Consider the following 20,202-nt stretch of genomic DNA (forward strand, 5'->3'; position numbering starts at 1 on the left):
AGAAAACAATATTTATTTTTTATTTAGTGTTTGTTTGTTTGTTTTCCTGTCCGTATAATCTTTATTATTAATTAATCTTTATTATTTACTATTCTTAAACCTATTAATAGTAGACGTTCACTTTTATCTTGGCTGTTTACGCTCATCGAAACCGGAAGTGAATCGTCACCACGCGAGTTGTCAGTCAGCTGTTTATTTCCATATTCGCCTTGTGATGTTATTTTGTGCGCCGTCTGCGTGGAGTTGCAAAACCGATTGTAAGATGTTTGTTGAAGATGCCTGTGAAGAACTTTGCACTATGAGCAAAGACTCTCACGTGTGAGTGTGCGTCTCCCAATCGGGAAGAGTGCACCGCATGCTCTGTCAAATCTAGGATAAAGCAGTTTATGGAAATCATTTTTTGGAAGTAATTGATTTATGTTTTTATTGCGGAGTGATCTGGAGCAAGCATGTCAGCGCATCTCGAACCTCAAGTCATGCTTTAACTTTTAAAAACAGGCAAGTCTTTACATTTTTATTCTTTTTTCAAGTATGCAACATGTATTTATAAGTTACGTTTGACGTGTTTAGAGCGGTTTACACAGTGATTTTGTGTAATACATCCGGATTATTATTATTTTTATTTTATTTTGTATTTTATTTTTGACTGCAGCTCATGACCAATAAACCCACATCCTGATGAAGACCTCCGATATTCGCAAGTAAATGGACTAAAAGGTTCAACGAATAGAAACTATCTTCGATATTCTTCGAAAGTTTAACCTATTAAATCATATCAAATCAAATCACATCAACTAACTACACATACACACAATCACTTAAGCCTCTTGACCTCTTAAACTTATATATTACATCTTTCTTTTAGCATACTGACCTACATTCAGCACAAAGAAAGCTTTATGGTTTACCAAACGGTTATTGCGTTAAAAGTGACGCTGTTAATCTGCATACCAAGACATTTTTCATGCTTGGTTGCTTCAGTGGCCGGCATATTAACCCTGTGAAGTCTGACTTAAATAATAATTGTACGAAAATTATTATTATTATTTTTATTTAAGGGGAACAGTTATTGATCCTTTAGGGGAAATCTAAAAAGAAAAAGCTTGCATGTGTCTTTATTGAGTATTTTATCTCATACATCAGGCTTTTTATTCTCGTATCATAATATGTGGATGTGGAGCTCATACTTGAGGGAGAAAAAACACCTTTAAAGATATTAAATTTGCAGATGCTTATCTTTATATGGCCTAAAAGTTCAGATGAAATTCTGATAGCTAATGCAAATCAGTGAGATCTTTGTAAAGGTATAGCAGACACTTAAATAAAACACAAATAAATATCAGTTGTCACTCGGTATCTTGTGCAATTTAAATGCTTTGTTTTTATGATCAAAAGCTCTGTAGGTTTTATTGTGAGGGAAAAAAACATAATGCAATGCAATACGAAGATGAATGAATAAATGGTCTTAAAAAATCACGATGCATCCTATTTGATCCTCGCATTTTGACATGATTTATGGATACTCAAGTAAACCTAAGTTGCTTCGTGCCATCGAGTGTTCATCTTGAAATATTGCTGAGTTTCTCTTGCATTTACGACGTGAAAATCAGAAAAGATTTCACAGCAAAAAGACACGTGTATCAGGAGCTGAAAGAAGTTTTTAGAATGGAAATTTGTAGAAAATGCCTTTTACTTGCTAAAAAAATATATAACTATCAGTCATATGACAGAATGCATGAAATTTAATGTTCATAATTTAAAGGCCTTACAAATTTCCGTATCTAATATGATACACTAGGCTTTATAGGGTTAATCTTCTTAGGATGAATTATCGTCAGGTTTTCTTTGGTGCTTTTTCACCAGACCTTTATTATAAGGGTATTTCTGATGACGTCACTAATAGGGTCTTCTCTGTTTATGGCTTTTAAGTGTATTCCTCCAGTCTAAACGAGAAAGTCACATGGCAGATGTTTCAAATAGTCTGCCTTTATATGTTTCTTAGAATATTAAATGACTTTTAGATACCCTGCACTTGCTCTGGTTTATGGTTTTTAATGCTTTTTTTGTTATTATTGTTCATGAAGTCATGGAGGAGCTGGACCCGGAGGAGCAGTTCCTCAGGGATGCCAGGAACGGGAACCTCGAAGGAATCCAGAAGCTTTTGATGTCCAAGATAAAGGAGGAGGTCAAAATCGACATCAACTGCAAGGGTAGAACACGTCATTAGGTTTCTATTGACAATTCGTATGTTTTAGAGACACATTGGAGTACTTCTAACAGCATTACATTGTTTCAGGCAAAAGCAAATCTAATCATGGCTGGACTCCTCTTCATCTGGCCTGCTACTTGGGCACAAAGGTTGTTGAGGCCTTACTGAAGGTATCGATCATCTCAGCCTTTTATATTCTCATATATATATATGTGCACTGGTAGCTGGAGCAGATGTAGAATTTGCGCTTGGTATTTTAATGTCTAATTGTTGCTCATCTGTGCTTCTTACAGGCTGGAGCAGATGCCAATTTGCCAAATAATGTCGGAGACACACCTCTCCATAAAGCAGCATTCACCGGGAGAAAAGTATGTATTACTGGTATCATACATGTTCATGCACTGAGATATTAGCTTGTGATAGACTGATCATCAATTTGACTAATATTAAAAAATAGAAATGCAACCAACAATGGTACTAAAGAAACATTTGTTTCCTGTGTGTCTTTGATAATTGTAAATGTTTTTACAGATACGTAATGTTTTAAATTAAAGATATAAAATAAATTTGCAACCTCGGAAATAACAAATCAACTTGACATAATTAACAATTTTATATATATGTATGTATGTATGTATATATATATATATATATATATATATATATATATATATATATATATATATATATATATATATATATATTATATACATATGTTTTATATTTATATTGAGTTAACGTTTATTTGTTTTTATGTCAAGTAATGAACGTTTTTTTTGTATGTAATTTAAATTTTTTAATTTTATTATTTTTATTTAATTTATACTGTAGTTTAATTATTACTTTAATTTTTTTAATTTAATTAAATATTTTGATTTGAATATTTTATTATTTATAATAATTTATCATAATAATATAATGATTTATGTTTTTATTGGCGTAGTCTAATAATTATTATCATCATTTATTATTGTATCAAAAATTGAAATGAAACAACAATTAAAAATCAGTTGTGCACATTGGCTATCGGTTAGCAGTATCACTTATAAAAGGCATTTTTGGGCAATCTCTAATAGAAGTGCTAAACAAAATTTTCATTTTGGTGTGTACAGCCTTAAAGGGATACTCCACCCCAAAATGAAAATTTTGTCATTAATCACTTACCTCCATGTCGTTCTAAACCCGTAAAAGCTTTGTTCATCTTCGGAACACAATTTAAGATATTTTGGATGAAAACCGGGAGGCTTGTGACTGTCCCATAGACTGCCAAATAAATATTAGTGTTAAGATCCATAAAAGGTATGAAAAGCATCATCAGAATAGTTCATCTGCCATCAGTGGTTCAACTGTAATGTTATGAAGCAACGAGAATACTTTTTGTACATGAAGAAAACAAAACTAACGACTTTATTCAACAATTTGTCTCCTCTGTGTCTCTCCACATCACCGTAGCGCCATTTTGGAGAATATGACCTGAACGCAAACTGCGTACGCTCTTCTGTGTCAGCCGTGACACAAGGATACATTTTCTACATGTCTTTATGCTTTGATTTATACGAAGACAGCGCATCTGTGAAGCGCGTGTGACACAGAAGAGCATACGCTGGACTATTCTGACGATGCTTTTCATACTTTTCTGGACCTTGACAGTGTATTTTACTTGGCAGTCTATGGGACAGTCACAAGCCTCCCGGTTTTCATCCAAAATATCTTAAATTTTGTTCTGAAGACGAATTGAGATTTTACGGGTTTGGAAACGACATGGGGGTAAGTGATTAATGACAATTTTATCATTTTGCGGTGGAGTATCCCTTTAAATCACTGACATACAGTAACTACTCACCTGAATGTTAATACTGACTGGATACTGAATGCTGATTTTGTGGTTCAGGAGGTTGTAATGTTGCTTCTTCAGTATGACGCTTGCCCTTCTGTCATCAATGGCATGGCCCACATACCTAAAGACATTACCCAGAGTGCTGAGATTAAAAGCATGTTGGAGGGTAAGCATGTTGAAAGTGCATGAAATCGTACTGAACATGTTTTGGATAAAGTCTGCAGAATAATTACTAAATTATTACCTTTCAATTTTTTACCTTCTAGCTGCTGAGCGGACTGAAGAGAGGAAACTAGAGGAGCAGCTGCTGGAGGCGGCGAGGGAGGGAGCCATATCTACCCTCACAAGACTGGTGACCTGCTAACTACTTTGCAGAACTTGTTGTTCTACCCTGTCGCTAAACAAATTTGAGCAGTTGTAATGTCCGATCTTCTTGTTCCTCGTGTAGCTAAACATGAAGAAACCCCCAAACATAAGCTGCACAGACTTGTTGGGCAACACGCCGCTGCACTGCGCCGCTTACAGGGGCCAGAAACAGTGTGCCGTCAAGCTCATGCAGCACAAGGCCAACCCCAACATCAAGAACAAAATCGGTAGTGAGCTCCACCTTATTGTAGCGTCGTTTTTCAAAACATTCAACACTGTTGAGTTTGTCGCCAAGTCAATATTTTCTCAATTCACTGTTGTTTTCATTGTTTTAGTTTCGTTACTGTCATAGTCGTATTTTTACTATTTTAGGACATCTACAAATGTATTTGAAACATTACAGTTATTAAAATAAAACTAAATAACAATACATTAATTTTTTTGTTTTATATTTAAATGACCTCTGACTTTTTGTAGTTGCCTGATACATGTTGATTAACATTGTTTCTCATTTGTTTTTAGATCAGACTGTTTTTGATTTGGCTAACGATGTTGAAATGAAGCAGATCATTACAGGAAATGTTATGAAAGTAGGTTCAATTATTGAGACACTTCAAATACATGTATTTCAAAAATACCTTGTCCATCACCATATCATAACACTGATGTTTTGCAGATTTTACACTTATTTACGATAGTGAAGGCTTTTTGTGTGTATTTGGTTTTATTGTTACGACACTTTCATCCTATAGGGCATGACGCGACATGTTAAAATGTTTGAGGGGCCTCTTTGGAAGGTATTCTTTATCAAAATCTATAACTATAGTAGACATATTTTGAAAAATAAATTATTTGTTATTAATTATTTTTTTTATTGATTTCCTTTTTTTCTGTTTTTAATTTCCTCTTATATTTTTATTTCAGAGCTCAAGGTTTTTTGGCTGGCGCTCCTACTGGGTAGTTCTTCAGGACGGAGTCTTGTCATGGTACCCTAAACAGTGAGTATCTGCCTCTATTTCCAAAATGTGATGCTATAATAACTGAAATAAATGTATAATATATAATAGAATGTAATGATAGCACAATTGGTGAAATTAAAGACTTATTTTGCAAAATGTGCAGAGATAAATTTTGTAAAACTTAATTTTTTTTTTATGTTTTATATGTAAAGAAAATAAATACTGTAAAATTGTAAAAACACATCAAGGTCATAATATATAATAAAATGTAATGTTAAGAAAATTGCTTAAAGATTTATTTTGCAAAATCTACAGAATTTGTTTTAAAACAAAACTTTTATTGTAATGCTTAATTTTTTTAATTCAAATATAAAATAAAATTTTATGATGGCAAATTTGCTTAAAGACTTATGTTGCAAAATTTGATTTTAATTGTAATGTTTCATCCTTTTTAGCTCATAATATGTGTATATATACAGTATATAGTCTCATAATATATAATAAAATATGACCATAAAATTTCTAAAATGTAAAGATTAATTTAGTAAAATTTGAATAAAGAAATATTTGAAAACTGAAATTTTTATTGTAAAGTTTCATAATTTTTTAAACCATCAAGGTTATAATATATAAATTTTTTTAATGATAAATACATTTTATTTTGCAAAATTGGAAAAAATTTTTTTTATTGTAGTGTAACTCATCAAGGTAATAATATATAATACTTTTTAATGATAGGAAAATTACCTCCAAAAAATCATTTTTCAGAATAAATATTTGGAAAAAAAAATTTTTTTTAACTTTTTTGAACTCATCAAGGTCAGATGCAGATTCAAACACTCACCGGCAAGGTTGCAAACCACTAACACAAGCGCAGAGCATGGTAAGATTCATTTGATGATTTTATCAGCAATGAACAAAAAGCTGATTCATGTTTCGTGGGATTGTTAACAGGATTTCCCAAATTGCTTTTCTTTCCAACTTTCAGATTAAAGCGAAAGATAACTGTTATTTCACAGTCAGGTGCTTTGACGACACTGTTCACCATTTCAAAGTGTCACAGAAGAACGACCCTGAATCTACCAGAAAAGTGAGATTCCTTTCAGCTCTGTGGTTCGATTAGACTGGAGTATGTTACGTGTGTTTGTATGAATGTGTGTGTTATTTTTCAGAGGTGGCTGGAGGCCATAGAGGAGCATTCAGCCTTCAGCACTCATTACTGCTCACAGGACCCAGACAGCGAGGAAGAGGAAGACAACGTCGTGTCTGTGCATGAGCTTTCTGACTCACTTCAGGTGAGAAGTCACATCGGCATCTTAATTTAGTGATGAAATTGTTTCTCGACAATCGCATCAGCTGATAGAATGCACATGGCCGCCCTTCCTTCCTCTTCCACGAGGATACGTAGCTGTTCATCATGTGACAAAATTATCTATCAGCAGAAAAAGGTTGTATTATTTTTGTATTATTATTACAAAGACCAATACTATCATATTATAAAAAAAAAAAATACAAGTAATTAAATAATAAAATTAAAAATAAAAAAAATAAAAACATATAAAATTTATATTACAAACATTTTATAGTAACATACAATGAGGCTATGTAATACTAAAGTTAAAATGAATAAAAATAAATACATAAGTTTCAATTACTCATTATGTTTTCAGATCAATATAAAATGAAAAATGATCTAAAAATTACTTAAATGATTACAAAAATGAATACAAACATTAAAAATTACATTTAAAAATTATCTTTTTATAAAATTAATTTAAAAAATATTTTTAGGACATTAAATAATTGTATATAATAATATAATATAATTATATATATATATATACACTAAATACTATATACCATAAATACACTACATGATTTAATTAATAATATTATTTGCATAAAATAATGGCGCTGCCGTCTACATTATTACATGATAATTAATTAAAACTTTTCATGTGCCATAAAAATGAACTATAAATAGACAGTATTATGATATGTGTCATGCTCATATATTTCTGCAGTTTGTAGAAAAATGAGCTCTGACTTCCCTTTTCGCTCTAACCACAGGAAGTGGTAAAGTTGACTAACCCTGACCCTTTCTTAGTCTTAACCTTTCTCTTTCACAATATCCGTTTTTATTTCTTTTTGTTTTCTTGTTCCTCTTTTGTGAGACAGCGGGCCGAGGCGTGCCATCAGAAACTGGAGACGGAGGTGTTGGCCCTCCTGTCCATGGTGAAAGAAGATGGCCTGGCAGAACGTGAGATTTTTAATCATCCGCTGCCTCTGATTGGCCGAAACCACATATGCAGACCTGTTTTTTTTTTTTAAAGCCGCAGTGCATTTTTATATTCTTGCAGGAGTCCCTGCAGCAGTCGTTCAGAAGCTGAAGGAGGTCTGTGAAGCCTCCAGTGAAACCTGCTCCTCACTGCACCAGTGTCTGGGGTTTTTTTCCAGACAGGAAGGAGTATGTACCTATTTCATTGCGCACATCCGTTGCTGTGTAGCTACTTGAGGAGGTTATTATAAGTGCCTGCTTAAAAACGGAGCCTTGGCACAGTGGTTAATGCATGTGTTTGTGATTCATTTGAGCCTTGGTACTCACTTGGACTACACAGGTTTGAATCCCAACACAACATTACCTTCCAACAAAACAATTTACCCACCCCATACACTATACAAAAAAAAAAGCCAAAAACCCCAAAAAATGACTTTTAAAAAAGAAAAACAGCAGGTAAAATCATTGTAAAAACATGTCTTTGTATAATGAATTTTAAAGTGTGCCTGTGTTTTTCCAGGCGCGCAGTTTGAAACTGGAGCAGGAGCTGGAGAAGAATAAAATCCTGTCGGAGGCTCTGCAGACGCTGGCCACTGAACATCATGAGCTGGAGCAGTCGGTGGTTAAAGGCTCGTCGCCCCGCAGCGTCCTCAGCGAAGACGAGTTCCACGACGCTCTGTCGGGTTTGTATGCTTGAGAGTAACACAGCCAACCATTCAAACACTTCAGCTCAAAAGTTTGCGGTCGGTTTTTTGAAAGAGATTATTACTTTTATTTAGCAAGGGTGTATTCAATCGGTCAAAAGTGACAGTAAAGACATTTATAATGTTACAAAGGATTTGTATTTCAAATCAATTCTGTCATTTTTGAACTTTCTACTCTTCAAACAATCCTGAAAAAGAAGTCATTTCCACAAAATTATTAAGCAGCACTACTGTTTTCAACATTAAATCAGCAAATCAGCATATTAGAATGATTTCTGAAGGATCATGTGACACTGAAGACTGGAATAATGATGCTGAAAATTCAGCTTTGCATCACAGGAATAAATTACAATTTAAAATATTTTCAAATTGAAAATAGTTCTTTTGAATTGTAATAACATTTTACAATTTTATTGTTTTTACTGTATTTTTGACCAAATAAATGAGCATTAGAGACTTGCCCCAAACTTTTGAACAGTAGTCTACTTTTTCTTTCATGGAACACTCACTTAAAATTAATCAAATTACAAAAACACTGTTGTAACATTTCACAAATCTCTAAATTAATATCTATTTTTTTTACTGTACATCATAATGTTGTGATGGCTAAATGTACTTATCATAAACTTATGTTTTTAAGCTGTGTAAAGTGCACAATATTTTAATATCAGCCATAACATTTATAAATAATTATTGACAATCACACACCAAAACACTTTGAATAATTACATTTTTATTTAAATTTGGCCTTTTGCTTTTTAATTGTGCAGATACAGCTGTAAAGAGTGAAAGGATATAATTTAAATATAATTTGTATAATACATTGAATTTTTTTTAAGTTAGTGTCTCATTTATTTGTAGCATTTGTATCATGAAATATGCATATTTCTGCACTATTTTCAGGTGAACATTTTCCCTATTGAATAAAACAGTAGAGTGACAGAAAATTATTAGGAGATACAGAAAATGTGATTAGAAAACTACCTAGACTGAATTCAAACCTGTTTCCCACATGAGCACCAAGGCTCAACAATGTCACCTTTGTAAAAGAACGTTTTATGAGTTTTCAGGCCAAGTTGATAAATGCATAGATTTAATATTTTCATGGTGTCCGATATAATTACAAACCATGAGCCCATGTGAATCTTGTCAGCCCTATCAGAGCCCGCTGTAAAATATGATACAACAACAACAAAAAAATCATAATAATCATCATAATAATTATGCACCACCCTTATTAAGCACCGTGTCCTGTCACTTCCGACTGTGTGGTTCCATTAAACGCCACCTGATCCCCTGCTCAGGTTTCCTCCGAGAGCCCGCTGCCGTCGGCCGCTCATTGTCCCTCTAAGCCATGTCTGTTTGTGCTCGGTTGCCGCAGATTCGGACTCTGAGCCTGCGCTGAGCAGTTGTGAAACAGCCAGCCATTCGTACGAAGACGGAAAGGACTTCAATTCCGAGCTCTACTGCAGCATTTCAAGCAATATCACCCGCAAAATACCGCCGTGAAGGACCAACATGAAGACGAAAGAGGGACGACCAATGATAACGCAATTATTAAACAAATGAGGAAAACACATAAAAGAACGCCTAAAACACAAACAACAAACTATAATACTAACTATTTTGTACCAGATATTTCTTGTATAACAACATTAACTAAATATTTAAAAAATAAATAAATAAATAAATAAAAAAAGAAGAAAGTTAAAAGCGCAAAGCATCTGGAAATTGAAATTCCCAGTGGGTTTTAAATAAAAAACAAACTTGTACGATTAACCATACAAGTATATAAAAAAATGTTGTCTCAGACGTTACATTCAGCCTAGTTTGTTTTTCAGTGTCACTTTGTTGTTATCTGTCTAGTTTCTTAGACGCAACTTCTGTGTTTTGTTTTGGTTTGTATCTTGTGGTAAATAATTTAGCGAGCCGAGGCCAGAAGAGGCACTCATAATGAAATGGTAAAAGATTGATGAGGTAGCCGAGTTTAACGCTGTAATTTGAACTTTTAAGGCTCGGCATGTTGATTGACAGCGCATTGACTAATAGTTGACTGACTTTGCATAGAAATTGCAGGTTCATGCTCATATTTACATTATCATAATGTTAAACATTCAATGGCGGCAAGTGGGTTTTAAAATAATCATCATCACCACCCAGCAGTTCAGCAAATTCACCCTTAAAATAAAAAAATCTATTATTAAAAAAATGTATTTTTTTGTGTGTGTATATATATATATATATTATATATATATATTATATAATTATATAGAATATATATATATATATAGCAATTATCATACAACATACATTCACATACATATACACACACACACTCTTTACAATATATTTCATTGTTTATATATTCAGAGAGAGTTTTTTTTACACTGGGCATCTGGGTAACTATTTCTATATATTGTATTTAGAAAAATACTTCATATATATATATATAAGATATATATATATATAGGTATATATAGATATAATTGAACAGAATGTGTATATTATGTAGCTTAAAAAATGTATTTTTATTTTCTTATATCTATATTAAAAATTTAGTTTACAGTATTTAGTGTTAGAAAACTTATTTAAAAAATATTACTTATTTACATTGCATCGTTTATATTAGCAAGCTGAATATATAATGAATTATTTTAAATATAAAAAAATATTATTTATATAAATTTGTATGGTGTGTGTGTGTGGTGTGTGTGTATGGTGTGTGTGTGTATATATATATATATATATATATATTTTATATATATATATATATATATATAATATTTTATATTAATATTATACAACAAGCATAAAAAGCAACAAGTAACTGTACACCACATCTCTTCATTATTATGTTTACATCCAGCAGGTAGTGTAGAGTATAAAAGAGCAGGTGTATCTTGAGCACTTTGAAACTGATCGGGACACTGGCCTTGTTTTGCTGAATAAGATATAAAGCTTCCGTTACCTGTCTGATAACGCCAGTCTAGACGTGTTCCGTCTGCATGGCAACAGTAGAAACCATTAAAACAGAAAAACAGCTAACTATTTTTTTTTTTTAAATATAAATATGTATGTATATATATTATTGGTTTCTAAATCTAAAACAGACATTTTTCAGAAGCTGACAAGGCACAACTCAGTTACTTACCTTTAATTATTCCACAGGACAAGCTTACCAGCCCCCATGTTCTCCAGAAATGACTTCAGCATCTGGAGCATACTGAGGAAGTGCATTGGGATGGTGAGGTTTTTACTATCATGTAACATTTCACTTGCACTTTTACTGTAAGACAGTGTCTTTTTCAATCAAAACACTTAAGCGCCATATTCATATGATTGATTTCATCTCTCTTTCAGGAGCTGTCTAAGATCACCATGCCTGTTATTTTTAATGAGCCTCTGAGCTTTCTACAAAGATTAACAGAATATATGGAGCACACGTACCTCATCCATCAGGCTAATGCTTCAGACGACTCTATTGAGAGAATGAAGGTAAAAAGACAATGTACCTGAAGTATCTGAACATATCAGCAAAACCCTTACATGCCAAATAACCATGAAATATGGCCAATTAATCTGCGAACTCTCAATTTGGCCAGTTTTCATATTTTCTGACTTGAAATGTTAGTTGAATTTGGTTAATTAAATGAATTATTTTTGATTAAATATTTTGTAAAATAAAAAAGCGTGTTTTCTATCCAGTCTGTGGCCGCGTTTGCCGTATCAGCTGTGGCATCTCAGTGGGAAAGGACGGGTAAACCCTTCAACCCCCTGCTAGGAGAAACGTACGAGTTAGTCAGGTGAGAAATTCCAACCCTATCTGAATGCTAATTTGTTAGCTTTCAGGTGCAGTCACATTTATTAATGTCTGGTTAATGTTTGCTGGTAAAATCCAGTCATCTCAATAGTAATTCAGCCGATTGTGATTTTCATGTGAAGCTGAAAGATTTCCCCACACAGATTTCACAACAGATTCAGTCATGCGTGTTGACCAACAGATGCTTGCTTTTAAAAGTGACTTTTGTGTGAGTTGTGCTTCATACAGTGCTACACTATTGAAAATGGACCTTTTTTGCGGGTGAAATTTTGCTAATGTGACCACACCTTTAAAGGGATACTCCAACCCCAAAATGAAAATTTTGTCATTAATCACTTACCCCTATGTCGTTCCAAACCCGTCAAAGCTTCGTTCGTCTTCGGAACACAATTTAAGATATTTTGGATGAAAATTGGGAGGCTTGAGACTGTCCCATAGACTGCCAAATAAATAACAGTGTCAAGGTCTATCAAAGGTATGAAAGTCGTCGTCAGAATACTCCATCTGCCATCAGACGTGCAATCTGGGTTATATGAAGCGACGGGAACACTTTTTGTAAGCGAAGAAAACAAAAATAATGATTTTATTCAACAATTCCTTTGACAGCAGTCTCTATGCTCTTCTATATCATCCGCACCACAAGGCTGCGCTGTTTTCTTTCAGATCAAAGCTAAATACACGTAGAAACAGCGCATCCTTGTGGCGCGGATGACACAGAAGAGCACACGCAGCATACGGTGATATGGAGAGACACAGAGGAGACTGCTGACAAAGGAATTGTTGAATAAAGTCGTTATTTTAGTTTTCTTCACTTACAAGTATTCTGACGACGACTTTCACACCTTTCCTGGACCTTGACAGTGTAATTTATTTGGCAGTCTATGGGACAGTCACAGGCCTCCAGGTTTTCATCCAAAATATTTTAATAATAATAGTAATATTGTGTTCCGAAGACGAACGAAGCGTTTACGGGTTTGCAACGACATGGGGGTAAGTGATTAATGACAAAATTTTCATTTTGGGGTGGAGTATCCCTTTAATGTAAATTTAATGTTTGAATGTTCATTTGTTAGCATTATCGTTGCAAGTGTGACTTCTTTGGTGCCTTTTTAATGTTAATTTGTTAGCATTAGCATTGCAAATGGGATTCCCCCAATGTGTTGGTCTCTTGGGGATAGTTACCATGTTTTTTCCTCAAACTTCAGGGATGATCTTGGTTTCCGGCTGATATCAGAACAAGTGAGCCACCATCCTCCTGTCAGCGCCTTCCATGCAGAGGGTTTGCAGAAGGACTTTGTGTTTCATGGCTCCATCTACCCCAAACTGAAGTTCTGGGGCAAAAGCGTGGAGGCCGAACCTAAGGGCATCATCACTCTAGAACTTCCCAAGTAAGCGTCTGCTCTCTGTGCAGTGGCACATTACTAATATCCACACATTGTTTAGGGAGGTTTCCGATGTTCGTACATTTTTCGTAAATGTAGAATAAAGTTTATAATAAACGTTATTGATGAATCGTGATTTATGAACATGTTTGTACACAGGTTTTGTGTGTATTCCATTTGTTTGAGACCCATGGTCAACTAATAAACTCGTTGCAGGCATAATGAGGCATACACATGGACGAACCCCACGTGCTGTGTCCACAACATCATCGTAGGACAGCTGTGGATCGAACAGTACGGCAGTGTGGAGGTTATCAACCACAGGTGTCAACGAGTCTCTGTAAATGTACTAGTTCTGGTTTAACTTCACTTAAACTTTACTAATGCGGCCCTTTTGACTGATATTTGCCAACAGAACTGGTGAAAAATGCTGTCTGAGTTTCAAACCATGTGGGCTTTTTGGGAAGGAATTACATAAGGTTGAAGGCTACATCCTGGACAAGAGGTTAGCTGTTCTGAGAGTTTAACTTATCCATGATAAATGTTCCCGCCTTTGCCACTTTGCTGTTTTACATTGATAATTTGTGTATTTCCATGCAGCAAAAAGAAAGTGTACAATCTTTATGGGAAATGGACGGAATGCATGTACATAGTAGACCCAGCTACATTTGAAACTTACAGGAAGAATGATAAGAAAGCATCAGAAGACAAGAAAAGCAGTAAACAGGTGTTTCTGAAAGTTTTCATCCGACATTAGTCAAGATACCCATCAAATATAATGCTGATAGGTTTAAATGAAAGCGATATACTGTATGGTTTATAACTGTTTGCTTGGTGTTTCTTAGGCATCAGACTCTGAAGAAACACCTCAGCCAGGTGGAGATTCACTAGAGGTTATCCCAGGAAGTCAGTTGCTCTGGAGAATAGCACCTAGACCAGTAAACTCTGCCCAGGTCAGTTCCAGTTTAGTTGAAGCTCTGGGAAACCTTGTCCCAGAAAAATCTGGGTTATGGTGAGGCACTTGCAATGGAGGTGAATGGCACTTTAAAATAATCAGTTTCAATTTTATAGCAACAAGACGGGAACAATATGAGAGTTTGCATGATTTTAAACTTAAAAAGTATTTTTGTGTACATTTTTCAACTTTGGCATCACCATAAAAGGCTAAAATGACTGTAAAGTAAGTTACGGAAATGTACAGCTCAATTAATACAGAAGTTTTAACAGAAGAATTTGTAAATGTTAAAATAATCACAATTTCAATAGTACAGCCACAACACGTGAGCAGTATAGGTTATCAAAATATGCCATAAATGATGTTGATTTGTGCATCCTTTGAAATCTAACTGAATTTACCACTTTCTGTATTTTGGTTTTATCTGCATAAAACAGATGTACAACTTCACTACATTCGCAATGCAGCTCAATGAGCTGGACAAAGAGATTGAAGCGGTCATCCCAAAAACGGACAGCAGACTGAGGCCGGACATACGAGCCATGGAGAACGGAGACATCGGTGTGTGTGTTTCCATGTACCGCTTTGTGCCACTGCTGATGATGTCTTGATGATATTTCTAAGTCATACTTTATATTCTTAGAACCTATCACAAATGAGCTGCATTAAAATATTCAGAGGTTGAATATCTTTCTGTTTTGAATATCTTAGACCTGGCCAGTGAGGAGAAGAAGAGATTGGAGGAGAAGCAGAGGGCGGCACGTAAGAACCGCTCAAAGTCGGATGATGAGTGGAAGATGAGGTGCAGAAATATTTCGTATTTTCACATTATGCGGTTTTTTGCTTTTTTTCAAAAAAGTTACTACAGTTTAGGGATGGGCGATATGGACTATCACAATATTTTCTGGTATTTATTGGGATAATGATGTCAATTACGATAATTCATATGAATCCAATGAGAGAAAAAAAATTCCTGTTTCTTTAGATAGATGTATTTTCTTTAATGTTTATACCAAAAATAGGGTGTTGTGAGCACACATGTAATGTCGGTTTCATTCATACTGGAAGCCAGAGGGCGCCCTCGTGCACAAACGCCACAGAAGTAATAGAACTGATAGAACAGGAAATCCCTGATATGGACAAAGGCATCCAGCTATCACCCTAGCTGAGAAAAAAGAAGATAGAAATGCTTAAACTGATCAAACGGGGCCTAGGTTTGATTATTATTATCGCGGGAAGACTAATTCTTATCGTGAGGAGAATTTTTACCAGTATATCGCAAACGGTAAGATATCGCCCATCCCTACTACAGTTATTGTTAATACTCAAAAATCATAAATAAATAAATATGGGATCTTCTTCAAACAGTGCTTTTCAAAATCATTAATTTAGTTTTTTGATGAAAGTTGTAAAATAGCGGTAAAAATTACTGTAGTAACTAACTATGGAACACTTTTTTGTGATTAGGGTTTGCTTGTGACAAATTCTATTATTTATACCAAATTTGGTCATTCATTTATTTATTAGACCATTTTCATCCATAGCTTCACAGTATCTACTTAAGTAACTCATTGATGTTTAACGCCACTCTTAGTCCTGGTTCACTAGACACTGTCCTTTGCATTTAACCCCATTTTCCCCTTAATTTCTTCTCCCATTATCTGTCCTCTGACTTTGCTGCGGTGAGCAGAAACATCATCTCTGGCCCCAGGTTTGATGCTTGCTTTGTTGCTCTGTCTTTTGCATTCAACTGTTTCACTCCAGAATTGTAATTTAATTGCCGTAAGCGACTGGGATCTATCCACAGCCTGGAATTATAGCACAAGAGAGGATGTTTGTGGTAGAACAGCATGCGTAACAATAGTCCCATACACAATGATAGTAAAACATTTGTTTTGTGTATAAGGGTTCACCATGATGAGCTTTCAAAGACTTTAAATTCAAAATTAGTGATCATTTATGATGGAAAACAACTAGAGAACTTTTAATACTAGTATTACACTAAGTGTATACATAGTATATCTAATCTACAGTCTTTTTGTCATATGCAAATAGAACTTCACACCAAAGGAATGAGTTGTTTTTTTTTTTATGTCCCCCTTAGACAATCTATTTTTAATATGGAATAAGACGATGTAAACAGAGCTCTCTGGCCTTCTACTGGGAGAGCAGGGTGAAACTTTACACCTGGTTTAAGTGTTACAGCCAAATGCTCCACCGAATCTATTGAACAAAGAACAAGCCGATTCTAATGCGTAATTTTTACGCATGTTTGGCTGTTGAGTTGACTGACCCCAAGTGACTCAATGTGACAAAACTAGAACAATCCCATTATAATCAGTGTTTTTACATGTTTGCTGAACTGAAACTTTTCTTGTTGCCTGAAACAGGTGGTTTCATCAAGGTCCAAATCCACACAACGGCTCTCAGGACTGGCTGTTCTCCAATGGTTACTGGGACCGTGATTATTCCCAGTTACCAGACATCTACTGACCTGCAGGAACCTATTAATAGTCAAGACTACCCATAATGTAACTATAAAACTGTGCACCCTGTGCTGGTTGGCCAGGTGAACATTTCAAATATCATAAATAATACATTGTTTCAAGAAAGAACTTTATTTAAGCTCACTAAATTTAGTTTTACACTTTCATATTTAAATGCATATGTAATAATCAAGGGTTTTAGAAACTACAGATTGTGACATATCATGAAGATGATAATCACAAGTTGGGCTTGATACAATAATATCAGTGTACTGTAATGGCAATAATGGTTCTGTTTTAGTCATATGCATTTTAAAAAAAAAAAAAAAGATTTATTAACTATGGTAGATTTTGGGTGTCCCCCAAGGCTCAAGTCTGAGTCCCTTTTGGTTTCAGTTCATTGGCTTAAAAATCAACTTGACATTTCTTGAGTTGGAACATTCCCACTGTGTTGAGTGTGGAATGTGGTATAAAACAACTGGTTGTGAAAATAACTTATACGTTTGGAATCTAACTTTTTAAAATTCAGAGTTTCTATTCTCCACATACAATACAGTATTAGGACAGTGTGTCTATTTCTGCTGCTCTTTCTGTTGTGATGTTGATTTTTATTTAGAGAGATGCCCTCTGTGGTTAGCACCACAGTGTTACTGAATATTGAATATATTATATATACCTAATATATTGACTAATGTCTTTTGATATATTATAATATAGCAATCATTTTAATTATGTATTTATCATGAGTTAGTTATTCATCTATTTTTACATTTTAAAAGTATAAAGGTGGTCAGAAACATGAAGCTGTAATGACCACTTGATGCGGTCTACTTTTAACCCCATTATCAGTTTATTTTCTGTGTTACATGTGTGTATATTTTCTTATCAAAACAAAAATGCCTACAGATGATGAGCAGATTAATTCTTCGCATAAAAGGCATTAAATACTGTATTTAGATCCACATCTAAAAAATAAAAACCTAAAAAAAAAAAAAAAAAAAAATGTATTAGCATTTTTCGTCTACAATATATGCTCTTACAACCGTAACGTTAGGCTGAATGAGTTACCACAGCAGTACAGAATGAAAACATGTAAAATAATCAAATTTGAGTAGAACTTACCATCCTGAGTTCTGCAAACTCATGCCTTGAACATCATAATTCAGTGAACACATTGAACTCACGTACAATGTTTAATGACAAGTTTCGTTATTTTATTATTGAAATTTCCTAATCCCACAATCCATAAAAACCCATAAAACCCAAAAATCAAACATTTAAAAGTTAAAACGATTTAATAAATGTTTTGAGCCTCTGGAGCTACTGACAGAGAGACCAGAGGGAATCACGTACAGTAGTGAATTAAAGCCCAACGGTGGGACAGATGTTACAGCTACGGGCCAAGAAAATAAGAAGGTGCAAGTTTCACAACAATTTAACAATATATACACCAACTCAAATCAATTCAAGTTATTCAGATATCATCAAAAAGAGATACTGATGTGCTGTTAAAAGTCTATAAACGATACGACTGGGCCAAAAATATTAAAGAACATCTGGCACAAAAAAAATCTATACAACTTACAGCTCGTCAAAAACAAGGTCCAAAATGAAATGACCTCCTCTGGCCCAGAGGAAGACCAGTAGGTAGTTGTGCATGGTTTTCACTTCAGAAAATATCTGCTGACCAGCAGAGGATATGAGAATGAAAGTTATGGCAAAGTTAAGCTGCTGTTCTCAACTTAATACACAGAATGGCAGATTTAATGAAATATGTTCTATATCCCACGTACATAAGGGTTACAAAGGGAACACATGGTTTAGTGTTAAAATGAAACTTTGCAATACATACAATGAAAACAGCCCACCTTTAATGCAATGCGTTTTAACCTGACCTGCAAAGCGTCTTTCAAGTAGACTAATGACAGACCGATATATCAGACTGATTCAACAACCAATATTTGACCATATTGGCTAAATAATAAAAGCGGTACTTTTTATTTAGAAAGAAAGACATACAAATTTTAGATTTTATGGAATTTTTGTATTTTTAATTTATGGAGCAAAGTTCAGTAATCTTATAAGGGATTTTTTATCTATTGATATACACACATAAAGTGTAATATTTTTTTACTGAAAATTACATATATAATAATAATAAAAATGTATAATTAAAAAATACTTAGTATAAATATATCTAATTAATAATAATAATGCAAATAAATTATACGCAATTTTCTTTAAAAATATTAACATTTATTTATTGCATTTATATATATATATATATATATATATATATATATATATATATATCCTAATCCTATATTGAATTTTCCATCAATTTATCTATCAACATGCAAAATGTAAGATTTTTTACTGAAAATTATATATAATAATATATAATTAATAAATATTTATTATATATAATTTTCTTTAAAAAAATATTGACATTTGTTTATTTTAAAATATATTATTAACACTACTTGCTCCAAAAAAAGTACATAATTTATCATATTAAACACTTTTTTATATTTTTTCTGACACACACACATATATATATAAGAAAATGCATATAATAATAAAAACATATATAGTTACACCTTATTTTAAGGTGTCCTTGTTATGGTGTAATTAAGTAATGAGTAATATTAATTAACCCTTACGGTTACTTAAAGTCAAGGTTTGGTTTAGGGTTGGTTACATATAATTAAGCAGAATTTACTCTAATTAGTATAGAAAGTAACAAGGACGCTGTAAAATAAAGCGTTACTGAATCATAAATAATTAACTACAGTAATTATTTTTAAGTAAAAATAACTTTTAATATCATTAACTGAACACAGATTTGATGCAGATTGGACTAATTATATAATTAAACATTTATTTCAGTGAAATCATCACTGTCTCATATCGGCCCGCCATTACACCAGACGCATACAAACTTGATTTGACATACAGGTAATTATTGGTACGTTTAGATACTATTATTTCTTTGAGATAAAGGGTTACATAATATATTTTCTAATTTTTTATGTATTAATGTTATCTAATGTAGAGTTCTATCCCATGCTAATGTAAACCCTATGAAAGTACAAAACCAGTCAAACTACCCAACCATTCCTTTGCTACACATTTACTGTTTCTTTGTGAGAGTTACGTTTTCCTGCACTTCTGCAGATCAATCCTAACACACATAATCTGTGGAT

General features: G+C 33.6%; 3 protein-coding genes across 4 annotated transcripts in view; 1 reads left to right on the top strand and 2 right to left on the bottom strand.

Annotated features, from left to right (window-relative positions):
• LOC109047541 (protein phosphatase 1 regulatory subunit 29-like) overlaps positions 1-20,202 on the bottom strand; it is a 905,211-nt gene that overhangs the window by 690,630 nt on the left and 194,379 nt on the right. The window lies entirely within an intron of this gene.
• LOC109046565 (beta-1,3-N-acetylglucosaminyltransferase manic fringe) overlaps positions 1-20,202 on the bottom strand; it is a 788,629-nt gene that overhangs the window by 560,868 nt on the left and 207,559 nt on the right. The gene's annotated exons all lie outside the window — the stretch shown is intronic.
• LOC109046684 (oxysterol-binding protein-related protein 1-like) lies at positions 159-17,999 on the top strand. The gene is made up of 28 exons (XM_042712311.1): positions 159-498; positions 2,085-2,210; positions 2,297-2,379; positions 2,503-2,577; positions 4,101-4,212; positions 4,313-4,398; positions 4,495-4,639; positions 4,935-5,002; positions 5,165-5,209; positions 5,337-5,410; positions 6,191-6,254; positions 6,360-6,461; positions 6,544-6,666; positions 7,550-7,631; positions 7,732-7,838; positions 8,170-8,332; positions 9,735-9,858; positions 11,513-11,597; positions 11,714-11,848; positions 12,059-12,156; positions 13,379-13,561; positions 13,772-13,879; positions 13,971-14,060; positions 14,156-14,282; positions 14,401-14,508; positions 14,948-15,071; positions 15,222-15,312; positions 16,901-17,999. The coding sequence occupies exons 2-28, from the start codon at positions 2,087-2,089 to the stop codon at positions 17,001-17,003; spliced, it is 2,829 nt and encodes a 942-aa protein (XP_042568245.1). The 5' UTR covers positions 159-498; positions 2,085-2,086; the 3' UTR covers positions 17,004-17,999.

This window comes from Cyprinus carpio, chromosome A22 (genome assembly GCF_018340385.1).
Source record: "Cyprinus carpio isolate SPL01 chromosome A22, ASM1834038v1, whole genome shotgun sequence".
Classification (NCBI taxonomy): Eukaryota; Metazoa; Chordata; class Actinopteri; order Cypriniformes; family Cyprinidae; genus Cyprinus; species Cyprinus carpio.

Excerpts from the sequence above, each read along its gene's own strand:
- LOC109046684 (XM_042712311.1), top strand. The coding sequence starts at position 2,087 with ATGGAGGAGCTGGACCCGGAGGAGCAGTTCCTCAGGGATGCCAGGAAC. Across the intron at positions 7,839-8,169 it reads TTTTTTCCAGACAGGAAGGA|GCGCGCAGTTTGAAACTGGA; the intron begins GTATGTACCTAT and ends GTGTTTTTCCAG. Across the intron at positions 14,509-14,947 it reads GACCAGTAAACTCTGCCCAG|ATGTACAACTTCACTACATT; the intron begins GTCAGTTCCAGT and ends TGCATAAAACAG.